General features: G+C 38.9%; 1 protein-coding gene across 1 annotated transcript in view; it reads left to right on the top strand.

Moving 5' to 3' along the window:
- Nucleotides 1–20,115, top strand: part of GPR158 (G protein-coupled receptor 158) — a 189,418-nt gene that overhangs the window by 9,976 nt on the left and 159,327 nt on the right. The window contains exon 2 of the mRNA XM_066552121.1: nt 2,769–2,874. Coding sequence (XP_066408218.1) covers nt 2,769–2,874 — 106 coding nt within the window. The remainder of the gene's footprint in view (nt 1–2,768; nt 2,875–20,115) is intronic.

Raw genomic sequence — 20,115 nt, 5'->3', positions numbered from 1 at the left:
TTGCTTACACCAAGATAGCAACACTGCAATTATTCCCAATTAGTTCGATAAATATAACACAGGGAGTTGGTCCATATACATTCTAGGAGGATGTGTTCTTTCATATGATCCATTTTCTGAATGCTGAATCAAAAATAACTGGAAATGTGGGTGGCTAAACAGGCTGTGCCAGCTACTGTATTAATCACAGATGAATTTCAGAAATCTATCGTGTACATATTAGTGTGCTCTGTGTATAGCATTGGGGCACAAGTCTGAGATGGTGTTTTAAAATGGATCTCAAATGAACTCATAGAACTCTTGTACCATCATGACACCTTTTATAAATGCCACATATATGCTTCAAGAAACTTTGCTTTTGAAAGCACTGTATCCTCAGGTAGTTTCAGACCCTGTACTACTTCAGAACTGTGATGCTACTATGAAACATGTATTGCAGAGGTCTAGTGAAAAAAGAGTAATAATATGCACCATGGATGTGGCAACAATTGAAATCCTTGTAACTGTAAGGAGAGATTGCTTTCCTGCTCCTGCACTGTCCTGTTTCTTCTTACTGTAGATTTTCACCCCAGAAACTCACAAAGCTCTGAGAAAAGGGAAAAAACCAGAACAACTTAGCCATGTCAAAAGTTCAGGTTGTGCTACAGAAGAGCTGCAGATGGGAGAAGAGTGTAGTAAAAAAAGTTTGCATTGAGTTCATGGAGATTGGGTTTTGTGAAAGGCAAACCTTCTTGTAAGAAAAACTTTAGTACAAGAGAAGCAAAAGGAACATGTGTTTAGTTTGAAATGAAAGAATTTTGTAATATTTCTGAAAGAAGTATTATGAAAATATTTTTGAGCTTGGATGGCTTAACTGTGATCTTGACAAAACTGAAGCATAAATTGAAAGTGCAGGTGGAAGAGGGCCAGATAACCTGGGAGGAATATGGAGACTCTGTCTGAGCATGACTGTGATCATGAATGTCTTGCATCAGCAATAGTGCAGCCAGCAGGACCAGGGAAGTGATCATTCCTCTGTGCTCATCACTGGTGAGGCTGTACCTCAAATCCTCTGTTCAGTTTTGGACCCCTCACTTTAGGAAAGCTGTTAAAAGGGCTGGAGCAAGTCCAGAGAGGGGCAGTGGAGCTGGTGAAGGGTCTGGAGCACAAGTTCTATGAGGAGGGAGCTGGGGGAGTTTAGTCCAGAGAAGAGGAGGCTCAGGGCAGACCTTACTGCTCTCTACAACTGCCTGAAGGGAGGCTGGGGGGAGGTAGGGGTTGGTCTCTTCTCCCAAGTGACAGGACAAGAGGAGATGTCTTCAAGTTGTGTCAGAGGAGTTTTTCATTGGATATTAGGAAAACTCACTTCTCTGAAAGGATTGTCACGCATCAGAACAGGCTGCCAGGGTTGAGTAACCATCCCTGGAGGTATTTAGAAGATGTGGCACTTAGGGACACCGTTTGGTGGTGACTTTGGCAGTGTTTGGTAAATGGCTGGGACTCAATGACCTTAAAGGTCTTTTCCAAGGTCTTTGGAATGAAAGCTGCTGAATGGAAAAGTGCACTTTGTGACAAGATGTTGGAAAGTCCAAGAACGACAGGCTGATCAGTCTCACCTCATTCCCTGGGAAGGTGATGGAGCAAATAATTGTGAAAACCCCTTCTGGAACACATGAAGAGGAGGAATGTGATTGGGAGTAGTCAGCATGGATTTCTGAGGGGGGAAATTGTGTTTTACCAACTCAGCATATTGTTGGTTTGTTACCAACAGTTGCATATTGACATTTTTGTCAAGTCTGGACTAAAGCAAAGCAGTCATAGATGACATGCTCTGACAAAATGATGCTATAAATGTCCTAGGTAATTCTGAAGAATATGTAAATCTTTAAAGGCTTTTTTAAAAAAAAGATATAGAACTACAGTCTTTTACCTTTTTTCTTCTGATAATTTTCAAGTTTTTTACACAACAGAGTGTCAGCTTTGAAATTGGCTTGTTAGCTTTTCTTTCAAAAGAATTTTTGAGGTAAACTGTTGATGATGAAACCTAGAGACTTCTTGGTATAGGACTTACACAATTTAGGTGGTCCTTCAGGACATGTATGTGTAGGAAACTTTTTCCCTTCACACACATCAGTGATCTATTGGTGGCTTGTGCAGCTTTCTGATGTTGTATCAGGTTTTATTGCAGGGCCAGCTGGCAGAGATGTAGTGAGAGTGCTTAGATGCCTGCTGGAGGAGGATGTTGAGCTGTAGAGAAGAGGCTTGAATGTCTCTGGAGGCTGGGCTGTCTCTGGGGAGGGTACAAAAAAGGCTTTTGCCAGTTGTTTTGGCAAATAGGGTTCCCTGGAGCAAAGGGGAGAATGTAGTTTTTGCTGGATATGGGGTGAGGTGCAGTGTCTGGTACCTTGCAGTCAGAACTGCCTGAGAAGGTTGCTAGCTTCAGAAAAAGTAGTGCAGCTCTTTCACTGTATTTATTTTGGGTCTTTGCTGCACAGTAAAATGTGAAGGGCATTACATTGTTTGGACATACAACTTGTTCTTAACTGCCACCCTAGTCTTAATATGTTAGATTTACTGAGCTCTTGTCTATAGTACATCTCAGTAAAGTCTAAAATAAGAATGTTTCTGTGACCATGCTGTGGGAGCACAAAACTCTTCTGGTTTAGATATTTTATCAAATTCTATATTTAGAAGAAAGAGGTAGTTCTGCTTTTCAGGCTGCAGCATCACAAAAAAAGCCTAACCTATTTCTGCAGTTGTGTTCAAGGCTGTTTCCTCTCTGTTTTCAGAGGTGTTGTCAAAGTGGACATCAATCTGCAGAAGGTGGACATTGACCAGTGCTCGAGCGAGGGATGGTTCTCAGGGACACACAGGTGTCATCTCAACAATTCTGAGGTATGTCTGTCCCTAAGGGACCTCACTTCAGTGACAAATCTTTACACTGAGCACTGTTCTGTAGGATAAATGTTATGTATTTTATAGACATCGAATGTGGTTTGTGGGGCTGAAGGAATCTTTCTGTGTGAGGTGTTATGGGATTCATGAGTTTCAGGAGTTGCCTGCATTTCAGAATTATTGATGTTGAAACAGAAGCAAGGTTATTGTGAAGAGATAACAGTTACAGGGAAAAAGATTACCAATGAAATAATTTATGAGGTTCTGCTTTGCAAGTCAAACAATTATTTTGTGCTCAAAATCAAAATAGGATTTTAATGTCAGTGTCACTTTTGCTTGGATAACTTTGCAAAATCTAGTAGAAGTAGCTGAAATGCTAATGGTAATTATTCAGAAATACATGGTCATTTGATAGAGTGATACAGAATAACAAGCAGAATTGGATACTGTAATTCCTTCTTAGTAGAAATGCCAACATTTTGACAGAGCTGACTAAAATGTTTGTGCTCAGCTCCTTCCTGCTTCCGCTTTCTTCTGAAGGTCTGTGTCTGGTTCCATCTGTCAGCAAATCATGGATCCTTCGGCCTGGCCTGTCATATGTATTCAATGAAACTTTTAAACAAAATACATTTTGATTTTTCTTTTAATTCTCCTTTGTAAAGGTGATTTCAAAGGCACCCATTTGTTTTCTGTGAGAGTAGGTACCTTGTGCATTTCTGTACTTTTGGAAAGGACAACTAAAATGTAGGGAAATTTGACATTTGTCTACCAGAAGTCAGGAGATGCTTGCCTAATTTTCTGTAAAATGCCAATTTATCAAAGCCAAGTATAAATTTAGAAAAACAGTTGGTTTTGATGAATTCAGCTGCTAACATTTTTGAGCAAGAAGAACTCAGAATTTTTGTAAACATCTTTTTTTCTTTTGGTATTTTTCTCATGAAATAAACTTGAAATTCAAAATCAAGTCTTTGATAAAGACTAATTTAAGACTAAATATTTCTGCAAGTGAAAAAAATTTATTTCTCTGCCAAGTACTTTTTGACTTCTGAATTTAAGGGAATACTTTTTAAGTTGCTCCTGTTTCTTCCTAGAAGAAAATACTGTTTCCCATGTGATCCGGTAAATGTTTTTTTTTTTAATAAATTCTAGTTATCCCAAATGTGATAATATACTTTGGCAAGTGCTCCTCCTTCTCCTAATGTCTTATGAGTAAAATATATCAGCAGAGGGGTGGGATTGTAAACTGCATATCTGCAATCAAAAATAAAGGGGAAAGAATCCAGTCCTAGGTCTCTGGTGGCTTAGCCCCAGTTGGCAGATAAGTCCCATGCAGTCATTCCTTCATTTCCCCTGCCCCCACTGCTGTGGGGTGGAGAATTGGGGAAAAAAGATAAAGCTGGTGGGTTGAGATAAGAACAGTTTAATAATGGAAACAAAGCAATATGGTAATAATAATGATAACAAAATATGCTATTACTTATAACGATGGGGGGAAAAAAGGAAAATTAAACCTGAGAACAACCAGTGATGCACAATATCACCTGCTGACCCATGCCTGTCCTGTCCTCCAACAGCAAGTGACCCCTCCTGCCCAACTCTTCCCAGCTTCTATCCATGCCACCAGGCAGGATGTTCCATGGTGTGGGATATCCCTTTGGCCAGCTCAGGTCCGAGCTCTGCTTGCTTCTTGTGCAGAGCATGGGAAACTGCAAAGCCCTTGACTTAATGCAGGCATTGGTTAGCCTGTACCAGCTACTGAGCAGGAACTGCCACAGTTGAACCCAAGAGAAGATCCCATGTGCTGCTTTCCATACTTGTTTCATTGGAACCCACTGTGTGCAATAAGGGTAACTTACATAATTGTGCAACCATATTTTCCATACAGTTTTGCTTATAAATGCCAATGAAATCATATTCCCTGTACTCTCTCTTATCTACCTAGGGGCAGTTAAACAAATACCTGATGATGGTTGAATGCTCTGCCCCCATTTACAAAGTCTGTCTCCAGCAGAGTAGGAAGAGAATCCAGGAGATCTCTGGATTTCCAATTCTGCTCTAGTTAGACCCTCTTTGCTCACTTCAGTTGTTGTTAGGTGACTTTACTGCAGCATAGCTTCTGTGCAGACTGTTTGATAAGCCTTTGCCATAGTGAATTTCTGATTTGGCTCTGAAAGTGTTTACTTCATAGCCCATACCATGTGGCCAGGCCACCAATACCATTAAACCAAAGGCATAAAGCTCATTATTTCAGAATATTTAAAATTTCGGAAATACAGCTCCCTTCTTTCCCAATGCTATGAAAATAGAGAGTGACTTTATGCAAGAATGGGAGGAAAATACCAAAGTTATGGATTAATCAAAATGCTTTTATAGTGGCTAAAATCTACTAGACACATGGCAGACAAATTCTCCTACTTTCTGTGCTGTTCTGAAGTGTTTATTTTCTAAATAAAAATCAGTTGAAATGAGGGAGATGGAGGTGCATGGAAACATATGGTAAGCCAGTGGTCTGTATGTGCTAGACAGAAAAAAAGGGAAGGCATGGATGGGATCCAACTTCTTCCAGAAAATAGAGACTGTTGTTGAAAATACTGTATTGCCTTCATATAGTCTGGCACAGCAGTATTAGGAGATGATGCTAACTGTGGCACTGGGATTTGTCTTTGGAAGGTCATCTAGAACAACCTGATTGTGATGGGATAGTTAAAGTGTTAGTCCTTGCTTGGAAAAAAAACAGTGTCAGGTTGAGTGATTTAGGAATATTATGATTCAAATATGCAAAATACTGAGACATACTTGTCTTCCTTAAACTTCCATCTGTCCTTAGATTTAGGTGTTCCTTAGGATTGGTGGATATTAAATATCTTGCTTTATGTATGGTGCCCTCAAGTACAAAAAACCGAAAAAAACCAAGCACTAAGAACTTTGAATTCCCCATTTTTAATTCAACTACTTAAATTTCTAATATGTAGTGGATTTTTTCCTGATTTGCTCTCTTTTGTGGGCAGTACACATGCATCCCTGATTTTGTAGCAGCCTAGATGAACAAGAGTGCCCTTGTTAAACCACAGGGTAACTGGACACGGCTCAACCTAATTAAGCAGGAAGTTAGGTGATACTTAACACAGGAAATCCAAATTGCAGCCATGGCTAAAGTCTATTTCAGTTGTTATGCTTTTCTCCTTTTAATAACTTGATCAGCCAAAAAGAGGTTGATGGCCAGGTGGCTTTTGTGAGAGAGAGCTGCATTCTGCTTCCTGCCTTCTACCTTAACTCCCAAATAGGCAATGGCTTCCCCAAAACTATTGGGGAAGATATTTGGATTCTCTGGGGCTGCAACAAATATGACAGGTAGTATCTGCAGAGTTAGAAATAATTAAGTTGGGTAGTTCATAAAATGATGCAGTCTGAAATTAACAAACAGAAAAAGTGTAGTTACCCAATAACAAATGCAAAGTAATTTCATTGTACAGGCAGTGCTGTACAATGTACAGTCAAGGCTGGTAATGGGAGTAAGAAAACATGCACTTTTACCCTGTTTGAAACCCTTGAAGACTTATACTATATTGGATTTCTTCTCCATAAATGCTGACAGCAGCTGCTGGCACTTTTAGTAACAACTTTAGAGTCCTTGTGGAGCCTCCAGCAATAATGTCAAGGCTGAAGAGCATCTGAAGAAATCAGCTGGTGTGGCCCCTGAGCCCGGCCGGGTCCTTCCAGCCAGCAGCATCAGTCTGTGAGCAGTGGCAGCAGACTCCACACTGTTCCCCTGGCCTTAATGAGCTTGCCAACAGCTTGCAGTGTGAGGCAGGCTCAGCTGACATCCCTTTGGGTTTCAACAGTATTCCACAAATGACAGCGTGCAAAAATATCTGGAGGAAATGAGGGAAGCAGAGTAAACAAGAAAGCTGCAGTGCTGTCTGTGCACAGTGGCTGCATATCTGTGTTTGCAGAAGGATGCATAGGCCTACTGTGTGTTTATTTATTGTGCACAAACACAAAATCAGTTGAGAAGGGAAAACAAATGAGCAGTGCAGCCAAAAATCTTTTTTCCATTGTTTAGCAAAACATTTTGGTCCATCATATTTTATTATACTGTATGCAAGGTTACAAGCAACTGAAGAACGGGGAGGTGGGGGCTGGTTAAAAATAGAATTGTAATGGGAGTGGGTTGGGAGCAGGGGATGGGGGGAACCCAATGCTTTCCAGGTTTTTCAAGCAAGTGCTTTTCAATGCCCTTGTCAGACTGGGAAAAGGCTATTAATGTGCACAGTCTGTGGGAGGGGAACTGTGGCAAGAGATTAGCATCTGAAGTCATAACCCACTGGGTCATAGTCGGTGTCATTGATTTTGCTTTTTACTTGAATGTATTTTCTGTCCTATCCATTAGGGAAAGTGCAGTCAGAATTAGAAGAATTTGAGATCAAAGCTGTTTGGTGATTCAGTCTGAGTGAATAGGTTTATGGACTATAGTTGGCTTCTAATTTGGAAGTAATAATCATTCTTGAAGCTCCAGATTGCATTCAACGCAGGATAAGAGCAGTACCCAACCAGAGCAGAGAGCATGTCAGGATATATTTTTGTCTTAGAACAACATCATCAGTGGTAGAAAACAAATACTAAATGCTGTATCAAATCCTGGGCTGAAGGGGGAAACTTAGGAAGAAAGGGCAGTGGCTCACTTCAGTATGCAGGAAAAGAAAACATAGCCAGCATGTCTTGGAGTCAGAAGCAGACATATTCTCTCCAACAGCTCAGGGTATTTGAAGAGCATGCAGTAGACAAAAAAACCATTTTGGATGCTATTTTAAAAATAACTTTTGCATCATCTGCATTCATGGGAAAAGTCCCCTTATGACAGTAAACCAGATCTAATCTGGCACTCCCCCAGACACTGTTACATAAAATACGGTGGAGGTTTGTTGGAGTTCTCAGTGATAAACAAGGTGCTGTGAAAACCAGCTTTCAGTTTAAGAAGAGCCAGGTTGCTTAGCTACAGCATCTTTGCTTTAAAGACAAAAAATTTAAATGAGTCTGTGTTTTTTCAGGAGCTAATCTTGGTTATCAATGTTTTCTTCAAAGAAGAAAACCTTTGCAAACATTCCTTTCATCCTAGCTAGCAGTCTTAACTTGAGCATTTAAATTCATCTGGGTCAGTTCTATTTGCTTCTGTTTTTCCTTCCCCCAAAGTTAAAACATGAAAAGGGGTAAGTGGTTGGCTGAATGATGTTGTCTGTCAAACTAAAATAGCTGGGAGATTTTTGGTTTATCTTGCATATGACAGGTGATGTAGCATTACATCAGTTTCCAGTTCTTTCAGATCTGTGACTGCAATTTTTGGATCTTTCTCTGCTGAACAGAGAAGTTCAGATGATCCTGTCAGGCAATGCTGATTAGTTGTGCTGGTGCTTCTTCCCGTTGTGTTTGGGAAGGGAAGAAGTGAGGCCCAGAATTTTAGTTGGCTGGTGGAACATGAGCAAAATATACCTGGTGGGAGCAAAGGGGAAATTGCAGAGAGGGGGATGGGTGCAGGGAAGAGAGAGATTGAAAAACTGTGGCTGGGACAAGAGAAGGAAGATCAAGGTGTATTGAGAGGCACAGAAAACCTTGCAGTGAGGACCGTGGGGACTGGAGCCAGGCTGCACCATCCCCATGGCAGGCTGGCTGTGAATTGCCTTTCCAGAGTGAAAGGGCAGAAGCTGTAGCAAACCCAGGCATAAACAGAGCACAGCTTCATTCAGAGTCCTCATTTGTTATCACTCTGTCCAGAGGCCTGTACAATGTCTGAAAAATGCCTCTAGTAGCATTAAACACAATTAGATATATGCAATTAGATAAATATGCAGCATTTTGGTTTCAAAGCATCTGGTCCAGTCTGAGAGATTTGACAGGCTTATCGTGTAAGGTGATAAAAAGATTATTACCCCCATTTTACAGCTGGCCCACAGGCAAAATTATTATCTCCAAACTGATAGATTGGAATTGAAGAGTGATCTCCAGGTGTGTGAATTACCTTCTCCAGAGTCTGATTTCTGCAGAGACGTGTGCCAAGCATGTGAACTAAGATGTGCTCCAGCCAGGGCTCAGGCTGGATCATCTTCAGAATGGGTTTTGGGGTGCATCACAGCAGGTACCCACACCATGATCTAGATCCTTCCAGCAAAACTTAAGCATCCTGATATATTTCTGAAACCTGTGTCTGATGAGCTTCATAGTTTTCTTGACTTGGGATCTTGACTTGTGATAGAATTTTGGTCAAAAATTAAATCACCCAAACTCCTCTTAGATAAACACTGTTGCTGTCATTGCAAAGGACACAGCTTCTTAGGAACTGTGCAGACTCTGTTCTTGAGTTAACGATCAGTTTACTCAGGTAATATGAGCTGTTATATAAATGCAGAGAGTTTTTTTCATAGTTAAAACAGGAAAATTCTGCTCATATGTACATACTTCAGTTAATTTTTTCTTTGAAAAAACTAGGTTATTTTTGCAAGACTTGAGAAGGTTAATCAATAGAAAAAAACTTGTCTGTCTTACTTTAAAAAAGCTTTTATCAACTGCAGTAACTGTTTTTCCTGCTTTTTTCATAGTTCATCATACCTACACAAGAGGCAAGTTTAATTTAGTCTAGAGAATAAAGGTCATTTGTTTTTTCTATAACAAATTAAAGTTATCTTGGAAACATTAAAGCTCTCATGAAGAAAAAACTGCAGACAATAGCTGCTGAATCTTTATATTCAAAACAATGTACTGAATCATAGTAATAACCTTAATGGGAAGAAACTAATTTAGCTTTATTTTTAAGCACAATTTTATAACACTGGACATTCAAATACAGTCACTTTTGTTGGTGACTTCTGTTGAGAGGTCAGTGCTTTTTTTGCAAATGAAAAATTACTGCTTTTGGGTTATCTATGCTTTTGTTTAAATCTCAGTAATTTGATGTATGTAAAAATGTATGACTTTTTATTCTGGTTTGCATTTGCCAGTACTGTAAACTGATCACTGTCAAGGACTGATGTCCTGGAAATTTCTTAGTCTTTACTAACCTTAGAATCATCTTTTGTGTTTCTTTAATACTTTTTTGTCCATCCCTGTTTGAGGTGATGAATGTACTAAGCATCAGTACTAATATGGGAATGCAGAATATTTGATTTTTGATCTTCAGATTTTTTTATTACTGCCTTTTTGTGTTTTGACTATTTTGTAAGCTGAGTTTCATCCTGATGCGTTTCTTTATTGTTCATCTATAAGGATTTTATTCTTTTTTCTATCACTGAAAAAGTAGTGAAAAGAAATACACTTCTTCCTAACATCCTATGTATATAAAATTCCTAAGATAAGCAAGATATTTATTGTCTTTGATTATTCCTTAACTTATAAAAGATGGTGAGGGAAAGTAGATATTGCTTACAGACCAATCAGACAATATTTGTTATATTGAGCTGTTTTCTTCTTGCTGCAGGATCAGAATCCCTCTGACGTTAAATTTGGTCCCAGATTTACCACAACTATTCTCAAGTCAACCAGTTTTCATTTACTTGCATGAAATAGGTGGTAGGATTTGCTTACTGAACTCTACTCTTTTTGTCAGAATGTAGTAGCTACTTTTTTTTCACCCCCAATTCCATCTAAACATTTTAACAGTTTTTCCTCTTTCAAATATGGTTGGCTAGAGAAAAGAAGTATTCATGAAGAGGTATAACTGTGCATTCTAATTTAAGCAAAGTGAGTCCCATATAGCCACCATAACCAGTTATAGTCTTACTGGTACATTTTAAAATAGAACTAACTCAGTTGGCTTGGCCTGAGAAACAAATTGAACTTTCTCTACAATTAATAAACTGAAATATTTGCAACCCTCAAATATTTTTGTATGTTTTTATATCAATGTGTATTTACAGCTAACCTGTGTGCGTGTCCGCATATATGAACATTACATAAATGTGTGTGTCTGAACATGCATTTGGAGCTGTGAATTGCTTAGTCCTTTGCATAGAGGCATCCTGCCAGAGCAGCTTTGTGCTGAGATATTAGAGAGGCTGAGAGGGGACACTGGTCCTTGTTTTGCACCTCACCCTGTGCACCAGCACAGGCTGCAGAGCTGAGCAGCTGGGAAGCAGCTTTGTGCAAAAGGTTCAGGGGGTCCTGGTGGGCACCACGTTGACCATGAGCCAGCAGGGTGCTCTTGCAAGGCTTGCACAGCCTCTGGGGCTGTGTTAGGCAGAGCTTTGCCAGCTGGTCAAGGCCTCCTCTGCAGGGCTGTGCCCGCTTCTGGGCTCCTCAGTTCAGGAGATGTGGATGCTCTGCAAGGGGTTCAGCCAAGAGCCACCACGGTCATCAGGTGTTTGGGGCACCTCTTGAATGAGGGGAGGCTGAGCAAGCTGGGACTGTACAGTGGAGAGAAGAGAAGTTTTGGGGATTTTCTCTACTTAAAGGAGAGACAGACTCCTCTCAGGTGTACTCTGTGACAAGACAAGAGGTAGGGCTTCAGACTGAATCAGTAAAAAACCCCTTTTTTGATTACACCGTGAGAGTAGTCAGGCAGCAGAGAAGATTGTCCATGGATGTGATGGAGTGACCACCATTGGTGATGTTCAGATATGTGGGGCCCTGGGCAACCTGGTTTAGCTGAGCCTGCTTTTAGTAAAACTTGGGACTGGATGATTTTCAGAGGTGCCTTCCAGGCTCAACTGCTGTGATTCTGTGGTTAGCTGCTCTCTCATCCTTTGTAGATTCATTTTTCCTGTCTGATTTAGTCCAGAAAACATGGCATCCCTTCTGAGCTTTGCATTTCCAGTCTGCTTTATTTATACTTGTGTCAAGACTCTCTTCCATTGCCAGCTGCTTTTGCTAATCACTTTTTTCTATTAAACTTCTAATAAGTGTGTGAAGATGTGCATGTAAGTTTTTTGAGAAATCATTTGCTTTAGACACTTTTTCTATAACAAGCTCAACATTTCTTTTTTCTACTACAATAGAAGAAAGGGAATAAATATATCCAGATTCTTATTTTCTTAGATAATAGCTGTAAGCATCTAACTTACTTTTAAAACGTCTCTGAAATTGATTTAGTAGGGGTAACATTAAATTTTGGATTGTGCTGGCTTGCTGCTTGCACAAGGTTTTAAATATTTTTATCCCTTCATATATTATCTAAGTATATAATGGTTAAATCTTTGAGTGGATGAAAGATCTAAAATATAGATTTGGTGGTGCATTTGATTGGACTACAAATGCTGCATTATAAATTGGGAGTTTTCCAAATAGACTACAAGGTATAGAATACTGTCCTAGAATTAGAGGATTCTGAGGGCTGTTTACTAAATTGTTCTAGGTTCTTTTGAAATTAAGACATTCTGATACTTGTTTTGATACTGAAATACAGTGAAGCAACGTGAGCAGTGCATTTTCCTGAATGGATGTTTTTAATAAGTGTAATTTTGAAATATGAAAACATGTATTTCAGGTAGCTTCTCTTGGAAATTGTATAATTTGAAGGACTGGTAAAACTTGATTAAAAACATGCATTAGTCTTAATCCTTTCTTATGGGGAGAAAATGTAAAAAAGACACTTGGAGAGGGTTCTGCTGTATGATAATGGCAGGCGGCTTTGTGATACATATTGAGCATTTCTAGAAACTCATCTACCAGTCAAAGCCCCACCAATTACATGTTTTTTTTTTTCTCTTGAAAAGTTTAGAAACTTTTGATACCATTTGTCCAGTTCCATCCCTAATCATATCTATCTTATGCTGTTGGATAGTCGTGGTGTTATTTTAGCTCAGCCAAACCATCTTATCTCTCTTCCAAGAAAGGAAGTCAAAGAAAGCAGCACTCCAGAACTTGTAGACTTCTACCAGCCATGATAAGACACAGTGACCTTCCAATATATACAAGACATGGCAGAAATTGATTTTAAGCATGTGAGAGCAAATATTTGCTCTGTAGAGCTTAAACTCTGTAATTCATGTTGTTCCACTGCCCTTCAAAGTAAATACACTGGCTGAAGGAGGCATTTATTGGTTGCTTAATTATACAGAACTTTTATATGGATAACTGATATATGATGCTTGTTTAAAAGAAATGGCTAAATAAAATGCTGCTGTCATCCTGATATGAATATTTGGGAGTATTTTTGTGAAAAATTGTGAGACTGATTTTTTTCTTTTTCTTGGTAGTAGAATGAGTTTTAAAAATTAAATTTGGGTTTTCTCTTTAATAATGATTGCTTTCTAAGGTACCATTTTATTGCTACATAGACTGTGAATAAAAAGCAATTCTCATGAAGTATTATTCAGTGAGCTACTTAAGGAAGAAATACTTTTGCATGTTTAATGCACATTTCAGCTATGTTTCATTTCCATAGGTGATTGAGTGTTGCTTTTAATTATGCATAAGTGGATTATTCTAACTGCTTTCTAACATTGTTTTTAAAAAATGGTACATTATAGCAGTCATTTTTGTTACAAGTATGACCTAAAAATATTTTCTTTGGTGATTACATGAGGATATGGAGAGACATTTTGAATCTTTGTCATACTGCAGCAAATTTAAGTGTTTTCCCTATTTGTGTATCTTTGTTGTAACACTGCTAAATGGTGAAAATGTTGAAATACGTGTAATAGTTGAGATGTGTCAACTTTGAAGTCCTTCTCACTGGATTTTCCATAGGCTTTACATTAACTGTGTTTGAATTTGTATGTGTATAACGCAAGAAATGACTGCCATGGGTCACAGATGTGGGAAGGAAAAGGAAGTTGGGGTGGGTGGGGCACTGTGTACATCACTGAGGCCACAGGAGCTGCCCCCATAAACTGGGGCCACAACCTTCAAAGCCCTGTCCAGGAAAGAGTGATGAAGAAGAGGAGGGCTTGAAAAGCCTGAATTCCATACAACAGCTGTGCACTCACCTTTTTAGTAAGAATGAAAGGATAACATTATTATAAGGAGAGAATCCCTCACTTGTCCATTGTGAGCATCAAGCATTTGACAGTGCTCTTCCTCCACTCCATTTGTTTTCTCCAAAGATACAAACTCTGTTACAAAGAACAGTGTTTTGTGAGGGATTTTTTTTTTCCCTATTATTTCTTGCCTTGGTTAAGTCCCAAATAATTTTGGGTTGCAGGTGTGAGAATGTTTGTAATTATCCATTCTGATCATCCATAGCTGTATGACTTTATAGCAGTAGCTTTACATTAGGAATTGGTCTTTCAGTCTGTAGCATGCAGACACTTCTCACTAATATAATGTGAATCCTTGTTGATGCTGAAGAACAGAGGCAGTAATCTGTGATCTTGGCAGAGAGGAGTGGAGCTGCTGACCTGTTGTGTTGGCCCTCAGAGCTCCAGTTGTGCTTTGTTCTGTGACCAGCATTTTTGAGTGCATCCTCTGTAGAAAGACATTTTAGGTCCTGGAGGGAAAATGAAATCAGGTGGGATATGTTCTTCCCTCTTGCAGCAAAGGCTAATCATTCAGGGGATCATTCTCTCTATCACCTTTCCAGGTACTATTGATCTTTATGTTCAGTTTAGCCATCAGTACAGGCAACATGCTCTTAGTAAATACAGTTCTGTGGACATGATCCAAATTGTTGAGATCAGTCTGGTTTCTGGCAGACTTTGATTCTGACTTGTGGACTACCCTTGTGCAGGTTAAAAGGAGTCTTTTTCTGCTTCCTCTTTTTAAAAGGATGTTACCAATAATTTTTTTTTGCCTTTTGCTACAGTGTCATAACTGGGACAATCAGACTCTTTTCTTTTTACCTTCTCCCCCTATCAAATCCCACACCACATGTTGCTTTTTTGGAAAAAAACCAACTCCAAACAACTGTGTAAATTTTTCTTAAATCTGCAGTCTTTTTTTAATTTGCAGTCTCAGCTTAGCTTTGGGTTTAGGTTGAATTCCTTGTTTTGGGAAGTACGCAGATATAAATGCTGCTACTTGTGTGCAACTCTGCCTTGAATCTGGTTTTGCTTTTCTCCTCTCTAGATTAACAACCCACTGGAAGACTTCAGAGTTGCAGCTTTTCTAAGATTATTTATTTTGCCCTGATGACTCTGAGTGCAAATATCTAGCCATGCTGGGGATATTTGCATTGTTAGCCAGGAAAATCAAGTACAAATATGGCCCAAGTTCTTCTCTCTCTCATGTTTAAATGCAGACCAGATACCTTCCTGGAAAACCCTTGTTAGGCATTCCCATGCCACTGGAATCCAGACAGAGATATTTTATTTGAATCCATGTGGTCTGTTATTGTAGGTGGTCATATTATATCATCTAACACTTGCTTTTATCTTAAAATATACAGTGAAGTCTCAAAAATGATGACTAATTTTATCATAGGTATCTTTGGTCCTGTGCTCCTCCTGGGGAGCTCCACTGGACTGGTCACATCTCTTCATGAAAATAGTCTGTAAGAAGAAAAGCAACTAGATTTTGGATGCCTGCCTGAGACTGACAGTTTGGCTTTTACAGAGGAAATGCTACAGACATGAACTGAGTGAATCTTCTTCAGGACAGATAAAAGAAACATCCCAGCTTTTTAAAAGCAGCTTGTGCAGTTTGCTTATTCACCTCAAGTCACTGTGGCCATCTGTAAGGAAAAAGTTCAGAGTCAGAACAGTGAGCATTAGACTAAATTTTCTTTTTGCTATTTTTCTCTACTTGTAGGAGGTAGGTTCTTAAACTACTATTAGCATTGATCCTGTGAGAGTTGACTCAAGAAACTGTGCTGAGTGACAGAAAAAGGTTATGTATTGGAAGGTTGGTGAGCTGTCAAAACACCTAAAGATATTAAAATTGCTTCAAAAGTGACTGCCAAGTACAACCTCATTTTTAAATTACTATCCTTATACAAGAATTAAGTTAATGGCATACCTTTCAGGGACAGAGGCTGACAGGGTAGTTCAACTACTGTTAGCTGTACTAATAAATATTTTCACTGAAGTAATGAGAAAGAGCAGTTACTTTCCAAGCTTCCTCTCCCTTTGCCTCAGCTTGAGTACAGTCTACTTAGTTACCTTGTCTAGTCTGATTTACAATTGTTTTTAGGAGCACTTTACTTTTGTGACAATAAACATGTCTGGATTCCTTATGTCTGTAATGTAAAACCCATCTGACTGTTTCCCAGTAAAAGTGGGCTTTTTAGGCAAGAGTTCTTAATATTTGTTTCCACAGCTTTGTAGAACTAGAGCAATTCTGGCATATTAAAAAAATATATTCTCATTATCATTTCTCCTGAAGAAACAGTGCCAGGGGCCCTTCCTGTGAAGATTAGATAGTGCCTCAACATTCAGGACCATCAGAACTGAAAGCTCGTTAATGGCATTCTCACCAAGACAAACAATTCTTTGGGAGAAAGAGGAATAGATCAAAACACTATTTTGAAGGAGTGCTGAAAAAACCCCTCATTTTTAAATGTACATTGAAAGGACTGATGCCCAGTTTGTCAATACACCCAAGCAAATTCTGACAGAGAAGCCATGTACTATTGCTTTGTACAACACAGCTCAGCAACTTCTAGGTGACAATGAGAAGATCCTCTCTGAAGGAAAATAAACCCTAGAACTCAAAATTTACAATATTAAGTAAAAGGTGCTTTCATATGTAGAAGTAATGAGGGAAAGATATTAGCTTAAAAAAATAGTATAATGGAAGATAAATGATTGGAGCCTTTTACTTCTATATTATTTGAGAGAGCATATAGTGATGATATTAACTAAATCAGATGGGGAAAAAAGCTATTTTATTATGTTTCAAATATGTAAACTGAGAAAAATGCAATTGTATTAATGTAATTGTTTTTATTAAGACAAATGAGCCATTTTTATTCAGTAGAGCACTCTGTAGAAAGTTATTACATGCAGGTTCGAACTAACTTACATTTTAGACTAAATTTAGACTTGTATATAAATCTCTGTCAGGCAGTATTTTTTATTGGTGAGTCCCTGGGTTTAATGTTAATTTTAGATTAGCTATAATAAAAGTAATGCTGAAATTGTCCTTTAATAAGACTTTTTTAACCCAATAAATATAGTTCTGCCATTACAGGAGACAAGGATTCCTCAGCAATTTTCAGATAAAACAGAAAAAGAAGTTGTTCCCCTTGCAATGCTGATGAGCACCTGTAAAGTTAGTTTGTCCACACATGATCTCAGGGTTTTCAACTCTGCCATGTGCCTACACCCTAAAATCCTACATGAAAGTCACTATAACAGTGTGGCAGCCCAGCTCAGCTGCTGGACCAAACCCTCTGAGTTCTGGTGTACTGACTTCAAGCACTATTTGTAGGACCACAGAAATTTGGCAACCGATAACTTTTGTTTTGGGATGAAGTGAGGGGGAAAATATGCTATGGTTGAAGAGTTATATCTTAGTTTACCTCTTTGTCACTGATGTTTGGCTGTAATTTTTTTATGACAGCAGAGTAGCTTCAGTTGAGAAGCAGAAAATTCCTTCCCTACTGCAAAATGTCCTAGCAGAAAATTAATGCAGAGGAGCCACAGAGGAAGTGTGTATTTGGGTTTTGAGGTGCATGTCATCCTTCCAAGGGTAGTTTAAAATGTTTAAAAAGGAAAAAAAGAGAAATAAAAAAGATGGGCAGTACTATGTGTACCTGCACAGGTAAAGGCAACAGAAGCTGGTCTGGTCAGGTGTTTAACTTTTCCTCATTGCAGGATGCAGCCCTTGACTTCAGTTTAGGACTGAACCTTTCACTACAGAACTTTGCTGTTCAAATGACTGAACATTATCGAACAGCCTTTGAATTCATAAAATAGTGACAAAGGCATTTGAAAGCATTTAGAAGTTCCCAGAGCTTTCTAAAACACTTGGAGAGAAATTGCTTTATTAAAAGTTCACAAAAGTATGTGTTGTTTATGGGTAAAAAGACCCTAAACCTGTCAGAGTAACCCCGCTGAAATACCTTTGTTCTTCTTTCCCCTGTACAAATTTTCTCTGCCATCTGAGCACAAATGGACCCTTGCCTGCCACCTCCTGCCTGAGTGCTTGAGCTTCACTCATTCAGCCAGACAGAGGTGCCCAGTCCTTGGTATCTTCCCTGGGGCAAAATCACCTGTGGTATTTTACAGGCATGCCTACAACACCTGGGAGCTCATTAGTGTTCTGTAGCATCCTGTGGCCTTTCAAAGGGCAGGAGTTTCTGAAGACTTCCTTGGAAGAAGGTGGGAAAACCATTATGTTTTGGTTTTGCCCTGCCTGAGAAGTCAAAGCAGATCAAATAACTCCATTATGCAAACAAGTAATGGATGCATTATTCATCTCTGTCGCTCCCATTTCATGCATTTTGTATATGATCTATTTCCTTCCATTTAATGAAGAAGATAAAACCCCCTTGGTCCTGCACTAAGTAGCTCTTTTTTTCTTCTTTTTCCCCCTCCCTCCTTTTTATTTTTACAACATTCTTGCCAGTGCTGTGTGCTAAGAATGTCAAAGCAGGGTCAGGGTCAGTTTACCCAAAGTGAAAAGGCTGGATCTACTTTTAATTCAGAACTCCAGCAGCAGATTTGTTTTACTGCTGCAGTCAGTAATGGATACATAATTGCATGCCTGGATGGAATGAGAAACACTTGATTTGAGAATTAGGCATTCTAAGAAAGAACCCGACTAAATTTCTTTGTGGCAGCGAGCATATCTTGCAGCTTGTTTCACACCTCACTCCTACCTTGATGGGAGGAATGGTATTCTACCACGAAGATTAGTACTGATAGGCTGATAAAGGGTTACCTTTTGCCCTTGCTTACACAGGGTTTACTTGAATGTGACTGCACAGATTCCATGAACTGCTGCTGAGTTAGGCTGTGAGTTCATCACCAAGTCCTATGTTCCTGGGCAATTTCAACCTGAGGCATTGTTCTAGCAACTGGCATGGGTAAGGTGATTAGTTCCCCCAAAAGTTTCAAAACATGACTCAGAGATTTTTAAAAACATTGCTTCTTCCCATCCTTGCTGTTTTTTATTTGTGCCTACTACCTAATTTCTGTGTTCATGATTTTTTGCATATTTTCTACACTCTAACTTCTACCCATCCAAACTCAAGATCTCAAAATTAGTCTGTGCTCTGGCTTCTTTATACGAGAAAAAAATCAGGTTTATCTTTGTCCAACCATATTAGTGTATTGTATAGATACCAAGGGTTGAATTCAGAAATAAGAATTAAATTCATTTATCCACCTGAAACTAAGTTACTTTGTCTTTAAGGAACTTGAAGAGCATTTTTCTCTGAGGTTGTGTGTGTGTTACTGCTAAAATTAGGGAGAAAGATTTCCTGAACTTTCTTCATATCCAGGTCTATTGCAGGACCAAGCTTAGGAATACTTTGAACAATTCAGTATTGTTTAACACTGAGTATTAACTGCAGGTATGTGTCTTAACATTTTCTAGTCCGGTGTTTTAATGTTCCAGGTGTTGTTTTTAACTTACTTTTCCCAAGTATTTTTATGCACTTTGCCTTCAATATTTGTCAATTAATCACTAGCTAGCAATAACAATTAATCACTAGGTAGCAGTAAAGAAAGGTAAGCAAACTAATATGTACATGTAGTCTGTGAAGAGGCCACCAGGGCTTACCCTGTGTGCTGACTGTACCAAGATGGAATTTTTATTTGTGAACCGTTACTATAATTAAAATCCTTTCTTTTTTTTTAAAGTTTGTGTATTCCCACCAGAAAATGAGAAAAGGAGATCAGAAAGCATAACTATAAATACACAAACTGTTTTTGGAAGCAGAGCTCAGCTCTTAGGGACTTTGAAAGTTCAGATCCTTTGTGACAGGTGCTGAGCAGTCTAAATATTCTTTTTCTATGAGTGTAGTAAAAAATTAAGGAATTGCTTTTCTTGGGGATATAATTAAAATTATCTGTGTTGCCTTTAGTGGCTGTATGTGGTAAGACCTTAATGACTTTATTTAAAAAAATCCCACCATGTTAGGAAGCAATCCTTGTTTCAGTATAACAGTGCAAACAACAATAGGAGAAACAGCAATAAAGGAGCCAACAATGAGGTTGGCTTTCACCCTCAAATGAAGACTTTGACCTTAAATCTTTTCTCAGATTGGTTCAAGGTCCTAGGTCAGACCTCTTCTGCCCAGAGAAGTTGTGGATGTCCCATCCCTGGAAATGTCCAAGGCCAGGCTGAATGAGGCCCTGAGAAGCCTGGTCTAGTGAAAGGTGTCCCTGCCTTTGGCAGCAGGGCTGGAACAAGATGATCATTCAGATTCCT

Source organism: Molothrus aeneus, chromosome 1 (assembly GCF_037042795.1).
Source record: "Molothrus aeneus isolate 106 chromosome 1, BPBGC_Maene_1.0, whole genome shotgun sequence".
NCBI classification, from domain to species: Eukaryota; Metazoa; Chordata; class Aves; order Passeriformes; family Icteridae; genus Molothrus; species Molothrus aeneus.
The sequence above is the reverse complement of the archived record's forward strand: the minus strand, read 5'-3'. Positions and strand labels throughout refer to the sequence as shown.